This window comes from Carcharodon carcharias, chromosome 1 (genome assembly GCF_017639515.1).
Source record: "Carcharodon carcharias isolate sCarCar2 chromosome 1, sCarCar2.pri, whole genome shotgun sequence".
Taxonomy (NCBI): Eukaryota; Metazoa; Chordata; class Chondrichthyes; order Lamniformes; family Lamnidae; genus Carcharodon; species Carcharodon carcharias.
Window position 1 is genome coordinate 258,692,657 of NC_054467.1, and position 17,093 is coordinate 258,709,749.

Genomic DNA, 17,093 nt, shown 5'->3' on the forward strand with positions numbered 1-17,093 from the left:
AGGTGCGAGAGGGAAAGAGCAGTGAGACTTCATAAAGAGCGCGAGAGGGAGAGAGCAGTGAGACTTCATAAAGAGCGCGAGAGGGAGAGAGCAGTGAGACTTCATAAAGAGCGCGATAGGGAGAGAGCAGTGAGACTTCATAAAGAGCGCGAGAGGGAGAGAGCAGTGAGACTTCATAAAGAGCGCGAGAGGGAAAGAGCAGTGAGACTTCATAAAGAGCACAAGAGGGAGAGAGCAGCAAGACTTCATAAAGAGGTGCGAGAGGGAAAGAGCAGTGAGACTTCATAAAAAGCTTGAGAGGGAGAGCAGCGAGTCTTCATATAGTGCACAAGAGGGAGAGGAGGAGACAATTGGTGAGTGACCGGTGAGAAAACACTTTATATAAAGTTTAAAGTATGTCACTGCAGCTTGGCCATGTGGAGTGTGCATCCTGCGGAATGTGGGAAGTTGTGCAGGCACAAAGTGCCCTCATCTGCAAGTGTCACCAGCTTCAGAAGCTTGAGCTCTGGGTTGCGGAACTTGAGCCACAGCTGGAATCACTGTGGTTCATCCACAAGGCTGAGGATTAGGCGGATAGCACATTTAGAGAGGAGGTCACACCGCAGCTAAGAAGTACACAGGCAGAGAGGGGGACTGCCAGGGTATCAAAGAGAAACAGGCCGGTAGTGCATGAATTCCCCAAGCGTATCTTGCACTCTAGCCACTTTTCCATTTTGGATACTGCTGAGCGAGATGGTTCCTCAGAGAATCGTAGTAAGATCCAAGTTTGTGGCACCATGGATGGTGCCGCTGCACAAGAGGGGAGGTGGAAGAGTGGAAGTGCTATAGTGGTAGGGGTTTCTGTAGTTAGAGGAACAGACAGGTGTTTCTACGGCCATAGACATAACTCCAGGATGGTATGTTGCCTCCCTGGTGCCAGAGTCAAAGATGTCACAGAGCAGCTGCAGGACATTCTTTTGGGGGAGGGAGGGCAAGCAGCCAGAAGTCGTGGTCCTCATTATGACCAATGACATAGGGAGGAAAAGGGACGGGGTCCTGAAAGCAGATTTTAGGGAGTCAGGAAGGAAATTGAAAAGCAGGACCTCAAGCGCAGTAATCTCAGGATTACTCCTAGTGCCATGTGCTAAGAATAGGAAGATTGAGCAATTCAATATGTGGCTGGAGAAATGGATTAAGAGGGAGTGCTTTAGATTTCTGAGGCATTGGGACCGTTTCTGGAGCAGGTGTGACCTGGACAAGAAGGACGAATTACACCTTAACAGGACTGGTACTAATGTCCTCAAGGGAAGGTTTGCTATTGCTGTCGGAGAGAGTTTAAAGTAGATTGAAAGAGGGAATTCAGAGAGGAGAGGAGAAGTATTAACTGATAAGGAAGATCTATCAGAGAGTAGTATCAAGGTAAATAGAATACCTGGAGAGCTTGATAGAACTAGAATAGGCTACAGTAAGTCATTAGATGGGATCAGAGCAAGGTGGAAAATTAAGCCTAAATCAAGGTTAATGTGTATTATGTGAATGCACAGACGTGTGGTTAATAAGATTGGTGAACTATAGGCATAGGTTGACAGATGGAATTGTGATATAATTGCTATAACAGAAACCTGGCTCAAAGAAGGGCAGGACTGGGTGTTAAATATTCCTGGGTACAAGGTGCTTAGGAGAGACAGGAAAGGAAGAAAAGGCGAGAGAGGGAGTGGCAGTATTATTTAAAGATGGTATTACAGTACTGAAGAGGGAGGATGTTCCAGAGGGTTCAAGGACAGAATCTCTCTGGCTAGAGGTAAGGAATGAAAAAGGTGCAATAACATTGATCGGTGGAGTGTATAGATCACCAACTAGTGGAAGGGATGGAGAGAAACAAATTTGCAAAGAAATTACAGAGAGGTGCAAGAATTATAGAACAATTATAATGGGGGATTTCAGTTGTCCAAATATAGACTGGGATAGGAATAGTGCAAAGGGACAAGAGGGACGAGAGTTCCTGGAATGTGTTCAGGATAATTTTCTGCAGCAGTATGTTTCTGGTATAATGAGAGGGCAGGCACTGTTTGGACCTGGTTCTGAGGAATGAGCTGGCCCAGGTGGATCAAATATCAATGGGAGAGCATTTAGGGAACAGTGACTATTGTATCATAAGGTTTAGGTCGGCCATGGAGAAGGACAAGGAGCAATCCAGAGCTGGAAAAGCCAACCTCGATGGGATAAGAATGCAGCTGAGTCGAGTCAATTGGAATCAAATGTTGGTGGAAAGGACAGTGACTAAACAATGGGCTACCGTCAAAGAGATAATATTGCAAGCAATGTCAAGGTATATTCGCTTGAAGGGGAAAGGTAAGACAAATAAATCTAGAACACTCTGGATGATGGGATTAAAGGAGCATCTGCTTAAGATGTCCTGAAATTACCAAAGTGTTCATGGACTGTGGAGTTTCAGTCCTGAGATGAAATCCAAAGCCATGTTTAATGCACTATAATTTGCTTCAGTGCCTGTGCCCGAAGAAAAAGATTACTAAAGAATTTACAGCATAGAAACAGACCATTTAGCCCAACTAGTTTATGTTCCACATGAGCCTCACCCCATATTATCAGCACGCCCTTCTATTTCCGTCATGTACAGATCTAACCTCCCATCAAATACATCTCTGCAAATCAGCTCATGAACAATTTCCCATGAGTGTTGCTGGGAATTACAGATGCTACCTATACAGGGCAAGTACAGCAGGCAGGAAAGGCTTTTAGTGTCATTGTGGCTCGTCTCTGAGTCAGAAGGTTATGAGTTCAAGTCCCACTTCAGAGACTTTAGCAAAAAATCTAGGATGACACTGTAGTACTGAGGGACTGCTGCACTGTGAGAGGTGAAGCATTAAACCGATGCCTAGTCTGCTCTCCCAGGCGGGTGTAAAATATTCCATGGCACTATTCAAAGAAGAGCAGGGGAGTTCTCCCCAGAATTCTGGGTAATATTTGCCGTTATTATCACAGTGCTGTTTGTGGGAGCTTGCTATGCTCAAATAAGTTGCGATGTCTCCTATTTTATGACTGTTACTGCATTCAGAGTATTTCATTTGTACCACTGCAGTCCACGTGGTGTAGGTACACCCACAGTGTTGCTGGGGAAGGAGTTCCAGGATTTTGACACAACAGTGAAGGAACGGCGGTATTGTCCCAAGTCAGGATGGCGTGTGTCACTGGGTCTCCTGTCTGAAAATTGGCATGCCTGCTGCAGGGCCCTCGTGAACACCTAAGACAGGAGTAGGCTCAACTCCATGATCAAATAACTTGCTTACAGTCACAGGGATTACACATGAAGGATGGCTATTTGAGCAAGGTACTGGAGGCAAACCGGTGTCTGTGACTTTATCCTTCAGCGACAGTCAGCACCTACAGGAGAGGAGAAAAAAAATTGAGGCTATAAAGTAAATATTCCCTCAATTTAAATAAATTAAAGGTAGTGCCCTCTCGCAACACCCGCATCTCTGTCTACAACATGTTCGTTTCTTGGCCTCTGACTTTTTCATGTGCACTGACACACTGCCTGACTTTTAAGTAGGTCTCACTTCAGACACCAAGCTGTCATCGCGCCACTTAAAAAACATATGCAATGTCCCTATTAACGGCTTCATTAACACCTTTCAGAGTGTTCATTTTTATAAAGTCTGTAGTTCAAACCAACTCCATTTTCAGTACAAACTGGCCGCATTTGTAATAGGTAGTGCCTTATGTGAACTCCTATACATGTAGGATAAAAGCACTGGAGAAGTACAGCAGCGGTGCCTTTGCAAGATCTCCAAATCAGGGTGCTGACGGCAGCATCCTCTCCAAGCCAACATGTCCCGCGTCAAGGCCCTAATCACTCTGGACCAGCTGCATTGCTTGGGACATGTTCGTATGCCTGGCACTAGACCCGCAAAGCAACTGCTCTACTCCAAACCCAATTGCCATAGGCGACTCGCAGGAGGACAGTGGAAACGCTTTAGGGTTCTCCTCAAGGCATTCCTGAAGAGATCAAACATCCCCGCCAACTTAGGGGAGTCCCTGGCTTATGACTGACCAAAATGGGAGAAGGTTTATTTAAGAATGCACCAAACACATCAAGGGACTTGGTCACGAACAGAGGCAAATCGAGATGTTGGAGAGGGCACACAAACCTCCCAACAAGTCAGCTACCTGATTTTTTAAGGACCACCTGTCCTGCATGTTTCAGAGACTGAAGATCAAAAATTGGATTTATCAGCCATCTCAGAACCTATTGAACTGCAGTGGAAACAAGTCATCCTCGATCCTGAGGGACTGCCTAAGAAGAAGCAGAGAGGATAGAAGTTAACAGTTAACTTCTGGCTGGTACTGTGTGCCTCATGTCTGTCAAAAGTCACTTCCAGGTTGCACTTAATGCTATGCTGATGCACCATTTCTCAACAGATTACATGCAACCAACAACAAGAACATAGTAAACCAAAATAGAAACTACTAGAAACTCTCAGGATGGGGAGTTTGCTTTTTTTCTCTTGGTTGTGCCTGACACTTATGGGGGACAAATGTTTTGACAGCTAGCCTGTGCTTGTTCATTATCTGAGGAGTTCCGAGTAGAACAGAGATGAAGGGGAATTTGAATGCAGCTTTTAAAATCTATGAGGGGTTTTAATAGAGCAAATAGGTGAAACTATGTCCACCGGCAGAAAGGTCTGTAACCAGAGGACATGGATTTAAAATAGTTCACATAAGGAGCAGAGGAGACAAGGGGAATTCTTTTGGAACGTGTTATTACATATTAAATGCATTGCCTGAAAGTGAGGTTGAAACGGATTGAATAGTAGCTTTCAAAAGGGAATTCGATATGCACCTAAAAAGGAAATATTTGCAAGGCTGTGGCGAAAGAGCAGGCAGTGGAACTAATTAGTTATCCCAGAGTCGGCACAGGCATGATGGGCTGAAAAGGCTTTGTCTGCTGTTGCTCTATAACACTGTGCAATTATCAGCCCTGTCAAGCCCCTTCACAATCTTGTATGTTTCAATGAGATCGCCTCTCATTCTTCTAAACTCCAGAGGAACTTCCAAATTACTCCCATCATAGGACAACCCTCTCATCCCAGGGACCATTGTTTTCACTGTACTGTCTCCAATGCAAGTTATGTCCTTCCTTGAATATGGAGAACAAAATTGCACACAGTATTCCAAATAAAGCACTGCAGGCAGAGGCTAAACAGGGGCAAAGTGGTACTTCCCTAATTGTCCATTCTTAATTGCCCTTGAGAAGGTGGTGGTGAGCTGCCTTCTTGAACCGCTGCAGTCCATGTGGTGTAGGTACTCCCACAATGCTGTTAGGGAGGGAGTTCCAGGATTTGACCCAACGACAGTGAAGGAATGGTGATATATTTCCAAATCAGGATGGTGTGTGGCTTGGAGGGGAACTTGCAGGTGGTGGTGTTCCCTTGCACCTGCTGCCCTTGTCCTGCTAGGTGGTAGAGGTCAGGTTTGGAAGGCTGAGATAGATTTTTGATTTCTCAGGGAATCAGGTGAATGTGGAGAGTGGGCAGGAAAGTGGAGTTGAAGCCTCAGATCAGCTATGATCGTATTGAATGGTGAGCAGGCTTCATGGATCATATTACCTACTCCTGCTCCTCTCTCTTGTGCTCTTGTGAGCAACCCCACTCCTCATCTTATGATGCAAGACAGTCATTGATGAAGCAGCTGAAGATGGTCGAGCATTGCACGGAATGCTGCTGTGTGGACACGTTTATCCAAATCCATCTGGTTTAAATACAGAATGAAATATGAAATGGATGACCCCCGGAGATATATTTAGTGGCCTACAGTCACCGCTATTATCTTCCCATTAGCTGGGTGTGACTCCAGCCACTAGCAAGGATTTTTTTCATGAGTTGCTATGTTTGGTCAAATGTTGCCTTGATGCCAGCTACTCTCACCTCTCCCAAGCACAGAAGTAGTAAGACATAGTATACATTACTTGTAGATTTCTCAGAGTGAACTACAAGCTGGAATCTAGTTAATTTGGTTTATCTGAGACATGTGGACTGCTATCTCTGTTTAAAAGTTTTCATGACTAAATGGGCAATCTCTCTAATTGGGGCCAAATGTAACTAATCTAAGCTCAGTCAGTTTAGGTGCATTTTAATCAGAATCATTGTTGTGATGTGCAAGGCAGCATCACTTTATTTATGCCCAAGTCAGTGAGAAGGTGAAAGTGTAAATTTATTGCAGATTGCGGAATCAATGGACAGAAACCTGAGATTGTTGCGTATTCAGTCTACTGCTGTCAAAAATCACAGTAAGAAGCAACAATCAACATCGAATCTTTCCTTTCCTCTTGCACTCTAATTTTCCAAAATTGTAAATTCGTCATGATGTCTCAGAAGATGAGAAAAATCTTAATTATCTTAATTAATTAAGACCATTTTGATTTTGGTACAGTGCATTGAATTTACAGCGCAGAAAGAAGCCATTAAGGTCAACAGGTCTGTGCCGGAGTTTATGCTGCAGAAGAGCCTCCTCCCACTTGACTTCGTCTCACCCTATCAACGTATTGTTCTATACCTCTTTCCCTCATGTACATATCCAGCTTCCCCTGAAATGCTGGCTATGCTTCTTGCCTCAACCACTCCATGTGGTCGCGAGTTCCACATTCTCACCACTCTGTGTGTTCTTCCTGTGCTCTGGTAAATACCAGGAGCTCAAGCTGCTGTCCCTTGGAGCTTCACTTGGTGTTGGTTTTCATCCGCAGGCGACATCCCGGCCTTCGTTAATATTTATCTCTGTCAGCCGATAACTCCTCAGAGCTGCACACAGCCTACTGATTTGAAAACTGTGCGAGTTCCAGAACATTTTGTCATTGCAGGCATGGAAGAGAGCTGGCCTGGCTTCCATTCACAGACATGTACCAGCAGCTGTTGTCAGAACTCTCAGAGGCGAACTGTGTTGTGAAAGCCTTGGGGAGGCCTGATTGTGAGCTCATGCGCTAATTAATTTGTTTGCTTATGTGATGATTAACCCTCTTCTGTCTGATGATTCAGGTTTTTTTTAATAGATTGGGAGATCAATGCAGTAATTTAATCCATAGGCTGCACGTGCAGACACACACACATACACATACATGCATGTACACACACACACACACACACACATACACATACATGCATGTACACACACACACACACACATACACATACATGCATGTACACACACACACACACATACACATACATGCATGTACACACACACACATACATGCATGTACACACACATACACATACACATACATGCGTGTACACACACACACATACACACATACACATACACTTCAGCATGCACACACTTTCTCTCTCAAATACTTGCAAGTGTGTGCATCTCTCATTCTCTCGTTCTCTCTCTCTCTCTGTATGTATGTACATAAACATAAAATATCACCCTGCATACTAACAGCACCACAGTTATTGTAAAACAGTGTCTGCTATGTGTATCTACATGGCATTGTTGATTGTGTATAAAGGTATACATTGTTTTAAAAAGCAACAGTGACTATCACAGGCAGAGGGATAAGGTCAAGGCTTCTGATTTAGTGTTTGAATAAGTTGAATTCCATAAAAATAATTTTCTGGGATTTTTCCTGATACTTTGAACTGAATTCCATATCTACACCTATTACCCTTTAAAACCATTCCAATCTGGTCTTAAGTTTATTTCTGTTGCTTTACCAGCTATATTTCAACCTTTAATAAAAAACCTGTGATACTTCCAGACAGCATTTCCATTATAATTTCCTATGTCCACATATATGTGCTAAAGTAAACTTTTCAAGCTGTACAGTGGCAACCTTTTGTCTAGTAGGACAATGGTTTGTGCAGTGGTGGTCGGCTCTGTGTTAAACATGGCCTGGTGTGACTCAGGGGCCTCACTCTGTCCTGACAGTCTCTGCCACGTTTGCTGCAGAGGGAGACAGTGGGCTGGGAAGGTGCATGATTCGCTGGCCTCTGTTTTCTCTGGGCCTGCTTCTCAGCCAGCTGAGCTTGCCGTTTCTGTTTGCCTCTTCCAATGCCCTTCAAAACGGTCAGTCTCCAAAGGTCTTGGCTATCAGTCACTGTCTCCCAATTGACAGTATCAATGTCCGCCATCTTCATATCTCACTTGCAGGTGTCCTTGGAGTGGAATTATGGATGCCCAGGAGGTTATGCCCTAGTGGCCAGTTCAGTGTACAGAATGCCTTTGGCTGTACGGACATTATTCACCCAATGAATGTGGCCGAGCCAGTGCAGGCATCATTGGCTTAGCAGTGAGTGTCAGCTGATGGAATTAACACACTCCAGGATCTCTGAGTTGGTGACTTTGTCCTTCCAAGGCTACATCTGAGACAGCGAAGGTATCTCAGACAGACAGAAACTGTCTCAAGCTATACACAAGGAGGTGTCACATGGGATTTAACTCACTGGTAGCTTGCTAACGGCTGTTAGCATTGAGAAGGGAGCATGAACCTGACAGTGCAGGAGCAACCAGTAATATCAGAATGGGTTTGTAGCTCCTCTAACAGCAGTATATTTGTATTTGTGATTATTTCTCAGAGAGTATCACTGTTTCTCCTTCACACACTGCCTGTTTTTCTCTCCTCCTATTGGCATGTCTTTTTCTCGTTCTCTGTCTCTACCTCACAGCTTCATCTCAAACTGCCCCAACCCACGCTCCCACCATTGGTCTATCTTCCAGGCGCAGTGCCTTCCCAGAGCCAATTGCAAAGGGAACAGCCTCATAAATCTGAAATATCTCAGCCCCATTGAGACGGGTTGGAGTAAGTGGGCCGGGTAAATAGGGAGGAGCTGTGTCAGTACATCTTTCCGACACGTTCAAATGACTGCGGGGCAGCCAGGATCTGCGGGGATGCATTCCCCGTCAGTTCATCAGAAAAATCCTATCCAGTGACACAAATTACAGTTCAGGGCCCTGCAACCAGCATAGGATCTTCATTTACAAATGCAAATGGCCCACAGCTTGTTTCAGGTGCGAGTGCTGAACATTCACTTACGCCCAAGAATCACATCAGACGGTCCTTAGAATAGGGTTGTTAGCTCTCCAGGATTGTCCTGGAGTATCCAGGACATGAAGATCGATATACAAAACACTGCTGTGATTGACATCAAGGGCTTTAAAAAGATTGTGGGAGGAATTTTCCATTCTGGAGACTAAGTCCGGAGGCAGGCAGCACAGTAGGCCTGATTTCTGCTGGCGGTGGGGCAGATTTTCACGCCAGATGTTCCACTTTTCAGCTCATTAATTATGCACCAGCGTGGAACTCATCGACTCTTGTTGCAGGGCGGGCAGTGATTTGCCCTCCCCACTGTTACCTCATGGGGTCGGAGGTCCTGGGCACCATATTTAAACAACACCTGCATACACATTCGTTCACTGCAGGCCAGATGTTGTGATGAAAAGGGAAAACAATGGCCCCGCAGCTAACCAAACCCCTCCGCTTCACGGTTCAGCGAGGTCCGCCCTGGATATTCTCCATGCCGTCAGGATGGGAGCAGGAAGTCCTCCCACCTCTCCACACCGGCCTGGCAGGAGGTCACCAGGGTGGTCAGCGCCTGTGGAAAACAAAAGGGGAACCACCTTGCAGTGCAAGAAAAGGATGAACGATCTGATCCGCTCCTCACTCCAAACTCACTCTCATAAGGGTGTCAGGCAGTCTAAGGGTTAGAGTCCACAGGGATATCACACACTAGCAGCAATTGGGACATCAGCACTGATTGTCTGCCAACCACGTTAAGGTGTCTGAGTCATGTAGGATCTTGCACAAATGGCATCTTCATCAGTTACTGGGGAGGGCTCATCACACACCGCAGGCATGCATGCTTCTGAGATGCTGTTTCATCTGTTGTGCCCACTACAGATCTATCTATCCATCTATCTCTATCCAGGACAACATGCCCATAATCGACAGGAGAGACCGAAGACCAGGATGGGGGGGTGTGGGTGGAGACCCTGGAGATGAGGATACTATCTTCCCATGAGGTGCAGGCCGCAGAGCTTGCTGGAGAAGATAGAGATCGCTCCTCCGCTGAAGGCAAAATTGGTTTCACCGACAATCCTGTGAGGCTCAACCACGTGTGAACAATGACTGTGAGCGACCAATAGTGTCTAGTCAATCACTAAGTATTTCTCTTATCTGTCCAGCCACCAGCAAGAAAAGGCAGAGGAAGAGTTCCAGCAATCACCTCAGCCCCAGTCCCCAGAGCACCCCTGAGGAGGATGCTGAGGAACCATCATCACTGCGTTCACCTGCGCTCTCCACCAGCGCAGATACACGCATCTCGGTGAGTCCTAGTTCTACGGTAGGCTCAGGCTCACAACCTGGTAATCACCTCGCAGGCAGGCGTCCACAGCAGGTGGAGGCAGTGACAGCCGAAGTCTCTGACATTCAGGGGACTGCTGGAGTTCAGGCCGCTGCAGAGTCCAGTGATGAGACTCTGCAGTCGGTTCTGAGAGTAATGTTCGAGATGCAGAGACAAGCAGGAGAACATTAAGCAGAGTTGTCAGAGGCTGTCAACAGACTGGAACGAAGGATGGTGGAGTCATACCACGTTCTGTCAGATGTTGTGGCTCTGGCATTTGAGCACGTCGGAGTCTGCATGGGAAGGATGGCAACAGCCTTGGAGACCCAGTTCCAGCAAAACACACAGTTTCTGCCGGATTTGCACTCTGAAGGTTGCACCGAAGACTCCCAAAGCCAGAAGAGACATCAGGATGAAGGGAAACACATCTAAAGGCCTATTCACACAGCCCTGACATTGGGGCATGGAGCATCTGGATCTGATGAACCCCTGGTCTGCCACTGGAAGACTGCCTCAATTGAGTTGGCAGCCTCAACACACTGAGGCTCTGGGAAATACCGAGGCTGGCTCAAAATAGCTCCCAGGGTGGGGCCAGAATTGGTCTGATTGTCTGCCAGCTTCCTTGGAGCAGGCAGATGACCCAGCTCCCAGATTCCCACCAGAAAAGTTCCTTGGAGATGGTGAGTTGCTTAAGGTCGATACCACTGCACCTATCTGGGGAAGAAGTCCCAACTTAGCAGCTGGCAGCTCTGTAGTCCCAGGTTTGAGCTGTGCCAGACTTGTAATAAGCACAGTCTGGCTGGCAGGCCTCAGCGATTGAGGTGAGGGGGAGCCAGGTTTGAGAGGCCAGGGGGGGTGGTGGGTTAAAATGGATATGACCTTGTCGGGGAATGCCTCCGATGGGCACAGGGAACCCTCACAGGAGGTCCCCACCCCACCCCTGGCCTGACGCCAGTATGTGTAGTAAAAGCTACTAGGCTACTGACTTGGCATAGGCCTACCCCTGCTGCAGTTAATATGATGGCGGAACAGGATGAGGCACTGAAGTGACCACTAATTGGCCGTTTAAGGGCCTCAACCGGCCCAAAGGTGTGCCTCCAGCTCCTCCCATAAAACAGGAGACAGGATGGGGCGAGTAAGCAGCGTTCAGGCAATGCGCTGCATTTTACGAACCTCCCCCCCTCCGACCCTAGCTTCTAACTGACAGTCAGGGGACCATACAATTTTGCCTTCTGTACCTGTAGCCTCCAATTGTCAGTATTTAGAAGGTTTACATTTTCCAACCAACAGTAGAACACAGGTGATCATTGGACGTAAAATTTAACATATTTAGCTTAAAAGGTTTAAATAGGATGGGCAAAAATCTCTGGTGTATCTATGTGTGTTTCTTCCTCTAACTCCCTCTCTTGTCCTATGGTCTCTTTGTCCAGGTTCTCACATTCTCACAGGTTAGAATGTTGATATTCTCTAACTATCAACAGAATATTTCTTGCTGATCGAGTAATTAATAGAGCGTTTCTGTTTGCTTTGAAAATTACATTGTTATTTTCCTTGGAAAGAGCTCCAATTAGTTTGAGGAAAGATGCTTTGGACATGATATGATACATCCACACCAAAACTTCCGCAGGAATCTGTCGGAAACTCAGCTAAAACTTGGTTAAGCTGGGTCCTCGGTTTGCCCCATAGCTTCCTGGATGGCCAGTTTGCTGAGAAGTCTCCACCAGAGCAGCCTGCTCCTTACTAGGCCCCTGTCCTTAGGAGGATGTATTAGGGCAGAGAGCCGGAGCATTGGAGGTCCCACACTCCATACTTAGAGAGTCTGCAAGAGAGCAGGCGCACTGTCGATATTGAACCCAGCTGAAGTTCTAGGCCAGAACTGTGGCTCAGGCACCTACAGATTAAAGAAAATTAAGTTACTTTATCTGTGTGAGCACCTAAATCTTTTATTTTGTAGAGAGGGCCGGGCTAACACCAGCTTGGGATTTCTTAAAGAATTTTCCAGTCTTTTTGTGTGGCAGGGAGCCACACTTGGACATTGATGCAACTTTAGCCACCAGCAGGATCTTCCCTAACAAATTTTAACAAGGTTAATAACAGAGGCCAGGTGAGGCAAATCTCAGTTTAATATGTCTTTCCTTGTTTACAGATTATCTATAAACAGCTAGAATTACAACAGGTGTGTAATTGATACAGCTTGTGTGTTTTCTCTCTCTTTTTTTCCTCTTGCTCTTAAACACATTGCTCTCTCTCTCTCTGTCCCTCTGTATATTATAGGATAGCAGGCCCCATGAATATTACACTGAACAGCAGTCCCTGTTTGTATTATAGGGAATAGTAGCCCCTGTGTATATTGTAGGGGCATTGGAGACCTCACATATACATTTAGGTGAATAGCAAACCCTGTATGTATTCTAGAGAATTAAGACCCCTATATGTAATAAGAGACCCTGCAAATATTGTCGAGAATTGGCTACCACTGGCGCACGCATTATGGGTGGAATGGCCTCCTTCTATGATGTAGGATTCCATTATCGTATGACTAGTTTTCCAGGGCGAGGTATCTTTAAAATGCCTGACCTGACTTTCCCAGAATATTGCTGACTGCTGTCTGTGTTTTGTTTTCCTGCAGCAACTGCAAATGTCTGCAATGTGGTGCTGATGAGACACAGCGAGCTGGAGGAAGGGATTTCTGTGTTGGACGTGGATGGAAATGTCATTGGATCCTCCAGGGTCGCTGCCAAACATGTGCGTGTTTGACTCTGTGGTTTTGTATCTGCCAATTCTGCCTTCTTGCATATCATGGTTCTCCTCGTCCCCATCATTTGTGGCTGTAATTTCAGCCGCCTCAGTCATTAACTCTCCCTAAACCTCTCGAAATTTCTTTAGGACACGCCTTAAAATCTACCGGTAACTTTTCAAGCAATCTTTTTGTCACCTGGTCTAATGTTTGCTTAAATAAAAAACAGAAGCCACTAGATGTAGGTTAGCAGCCAGTCCAACTGGCTGGAGAACTGGTGAGAAACCTGTGTCGTCTCCTGCAGGAAGGCCTATCAGTATTAAGTCCCTTTCAAGCCCCTCCATTGTTCCACTTACAATTTCTCCTCAGTAAATACCAAAACTTGAATAGCTCTTTGAATCCTTTCCTCTTCACAACTTCAATTTGGTGTCAGTCATGGTTCAGTGGATAGCACTCTCTACCCTGAGCCAGCAGTTATATTCCACTGCAGAGATTTGAGTATAGAATCTAGGTTAGCAACCAATGCTGTGCTGAGGGAGTGCTGCACTGTCGGAGGTGCCATCTTTGGGATGAGATATTAAACTGAGACCCTGCCTGCCCTCTCAGGCGAAGATAAAAGAGCACAGAGTTCTCCCCAGTGTCCAGACTGATATTTGTCCCTCAACCAATGTTACTAAAACAGATTACATAGTCATTGCTGTTTGTGGGAGCTGGCAACTCTTCAGGTATTACTTCATTGTCTTTGGGACATCCTGAAGTCATGAAAGTATAGAAACACAAGATTTTATTTTGTTTCCTTTTTATTGTCTATATTTTATTGACACAGCCCCTGGTCATTGCCCATCCAAATTCCAGCTAGACTTCAAACACCTTTGCATCTTCAATTTGTTCATTTGTTGGAATGTTTCTGTAATCTCAGTGGGGAGTGACTCTCACAATCTACCTTGGGATACTTGAAGTGCACAATTCCTGATTTCCACCCACTTCCCTGCCCCCTCCTCGCACCCCTAGTTCAAATTTATGGATGGAAAGTGGAGGATACACACCACAGTTTCTCAAGATCCACTCCCCATTGGGAGCACCACATTGCAGAACTCTCCCTAGATCTGACCACCCCTCTCCTGTACTAATGGAACCTCAAAATTGTGAGGGTTCTCCCATTCCTTGGTGTTTTGCAGGTGTATTGTGCAGTGACCCATGTTGGCAGCCTGTGAAAAGCAAGTTCAGCCGCAAGCCCACCACATTCAGTGGCAAAACAATGTAGATGAATAACATTAATAAATTATCTGCATATATTTTTGTTATAAGCACTGTAACAGAAACAATATTTAAATTTTAAAATATAGCACCAGTTTACAGGCTGGCATTTCGTAAATGCTGGATACACTCAGCAGGTCAGGTAGTACTATGGGATAGAGTTATGAACCTTGTGGTGTTGTGGGCTTTGATGAAAGATCATCGATACATTGTACTTTCCTTTTTTTAATATTCATTCATGGGATGTGGGCATCACTGACTGGGCCAGCATTTATTGCCCATTCCTAATTGCCCTTGAGAAGGTGGTGGTGAGCTGCCTTCTTGAACTGCTGCAGTCCATGTGGTGTAGGTACACCCACAGTGCTGTTAGGGAGGGAGTTCCAGGATTTTGACCCAGTGACAGTGAAGGAACAGTAATATATTTCCAAGTCAGGATGGTGAATGGCTTGGAGGGGACCTTGCGGGTGGTGGTGTTCCCATGTATCTGCTGCCCTTCTAGATGGTAGCAGTTGTGGGTTTGGAAGGTGCTGTCTAAGGAGCCTTGGTGAGTTCCTGCAGTGCACCTTGTAGATGGTACACACTGCTGCTACTGTGCATCGGTGGTGGAGGGAGTGAATGTTTGTGGATGGGGTGCCGATCAAGTGGGGAGTATTCCATCACAATCCTGACTTGTGCCTTGTAGATGCTTTGGGGAGTCAGGAGGTGAGCTACATGCTGCAGGATTTCCAGCCTCTGACCTGCTCTTGTAGCCAGTGTTTCCTGCAGCTGAGTGTTTCCAGCATTTTCTGTTTTCGTTTCAGATTTCCAGCATCTGCATTTACCTCGCTTTTTTGTTTCTCAACTTGCAGTTCCAGCTGAGGAGGAGAGAAGACAGCAGAGAGGAAAGATGGCAGCAGAGCAGGAGCTGAAGCAGGGACTATAGCAGAACAGGAAAGAGAGACCAGAAACAGCCAGCCATCCAATCCATAGCTAGCTAACCAGCCCAGAGCGAGAGAGCCCACAGGCACCTAGCCAGCCGTACAGCCAGTCTGCAGCTGACTGACCAGCCACAGCCACCCGGCTAGCTCGCAGCTAATGGTCAGGACCATTAGTATCCAACCAGGCTTCTCGATACCACCTGCAGAAGGGGATCCCCAGGTTAAGGGAGATGGAGTAATGGGGTCATCCACTAGAGAAGGAGAGGCAGCAGCAGAAATGAGAGGAGAGCTATCATGAAAGACAAGAGAGTTGGAGATTCACAACATGCGGTTAGCTGATGATTGTGGAAGATTCACTGAGAGCCCAGGACTGTCCTTATAGAATGGTAATGGTTATTAGACATAGTCCACAAATGACCATAGGCATCTCTCTTCATTAGGGAGAGACAATTGGTTATATATAGCTTGCGGGGCAACACTCTGCAAGCGTGGGGCAAGATAAGGAGGTAGGCCTCTATGAGTTGCCACAGCTAGTATGGGGTTTGAACCCGTTGGCATCATTCTGCATCACACTCTAGCCAACAAGTCAACTGAGCTAACCAGCGCCCATTGTCCTTATAACTAAGAGATTTATAGTAAAAGCTGTTTCTAGTATGCAGTTCCCACATTCCTAATGCTCCTGTCAGCACTACACTTTAAAATTTTCAACTCTGATTGGACATATTCCAGGAGGTTATCATCACATGATCTCCATCCTCCACACTCTCACCATTGGCTGTCTGACATATTCATCTTTGCCTTTCAGGGGAATATTTTTAGCCAGGTTGCAGCAAGCCCAGCAAGAGAAGGGGCAGTTTTGGACTGAGTTTGGGAAATGAAGCTGGCAGGTAGAAGGGATATCAGTGGGAGAGCATTTTAGTGGTAGTGGTCATAATTCAGTTAGATTTACAGTAGTTATGGAAAAGGATAAAGATAGACCAAAAATAAAAGTTTTAAATTCAGAACAGGCCAGTTTTACTAAACTGATTCAGCACAAGTGGACTGGAAACAGCTACGAAGATAAATCAGTGTCCGAGTAGTAGAGGTATTGAAAGAGGAGATAGAGAGGGTCCAGAACATTGTTCTCATTAAGATAAAGGGTGGTACTCCCAAATCTAGACACCACCCAATCCACCCCACCCATCCCACCCCAATGTCAAAGAGCATATGGAGTAGAGTAAAGCAAAAAGAGGAAGCTTATGCCATATGCCAAAAGCTTATTAGTGCAGAAAACCTAGAGGACTATAGAAAGTGCAGGAGTGAAATTAACAAGGAAATTAGGAAAGCAAAGAGAGGGAATGAAACGTTATAATAAAATCAAGGATAACCGAAAGATGTTTTATAAACACATAACAAAAGGATGACTAAGGAAAAAATAGCCACTTAAAGACCAAAAAATGTAACTTGTTTGTGGAGGTGAAACACATGGGCATGGGTCTTCATGAATATTTTGGGCTAAATTTTCACTGAGACAGGCTGGCCGGGGAGCCCTTTAAAAATGGAGGGCGAGTCCCGATTCCAGGATTCCCGACCCAATTCCCGGGCTAGCTGAATTTCGGGAGTGCCTTTAAAGGGTGCAGGCTGGTTTCTGTCAAAAGCCTGCATCCGGCCTGGCCTGCTCCATTGAAGAGATGGGCATGTCCCACTCCTCTGCAGTTCTTTTGGAGTCAGGCCATGTTTTTAAAGAGTCATGGTTTACAGCCCTTTAGAAGCATCATGAACCCTAGTCTGCCTAACGGAACCTTTCAAAACTCCTCCTCATGCCCCCATGGCAAGGTGAGAACCCCCCACTTACTCTGCAGGGCCCCT

At 45.9% G+C, this 17,093-nt stretch overlaps 1 protein-coding gene across 7 annotated transcripts in view; it reads left to right on the forward strand.

Moving 5' to 3' along the window:
• Positions 1-17,093, forward strand: part of LOC121283022 (sideroflexin-5-like) — a 301,687-nt gene that overhangs the window by 152,578 nt on the left and 132,016 nt on the right. For all 7 annotated transcript variants that reach the window (XR_005944169.1, XR_005944171.1, XR_005944172.1 and 4 more), the window contains one exon: positions 12,964-13,079. Coding sequence is in view for 4 of the 7 variants with exons in the window: in XM_041196941.1 (XP_041052875.1) it covers positions 12,964-13,079 (116 nt within the window). In the remaining 3 variants the exon portion in view is untranslated. The remainder of the gene's footprint in view (positions 1-12,963; positions 13,080-17,093) is intronic.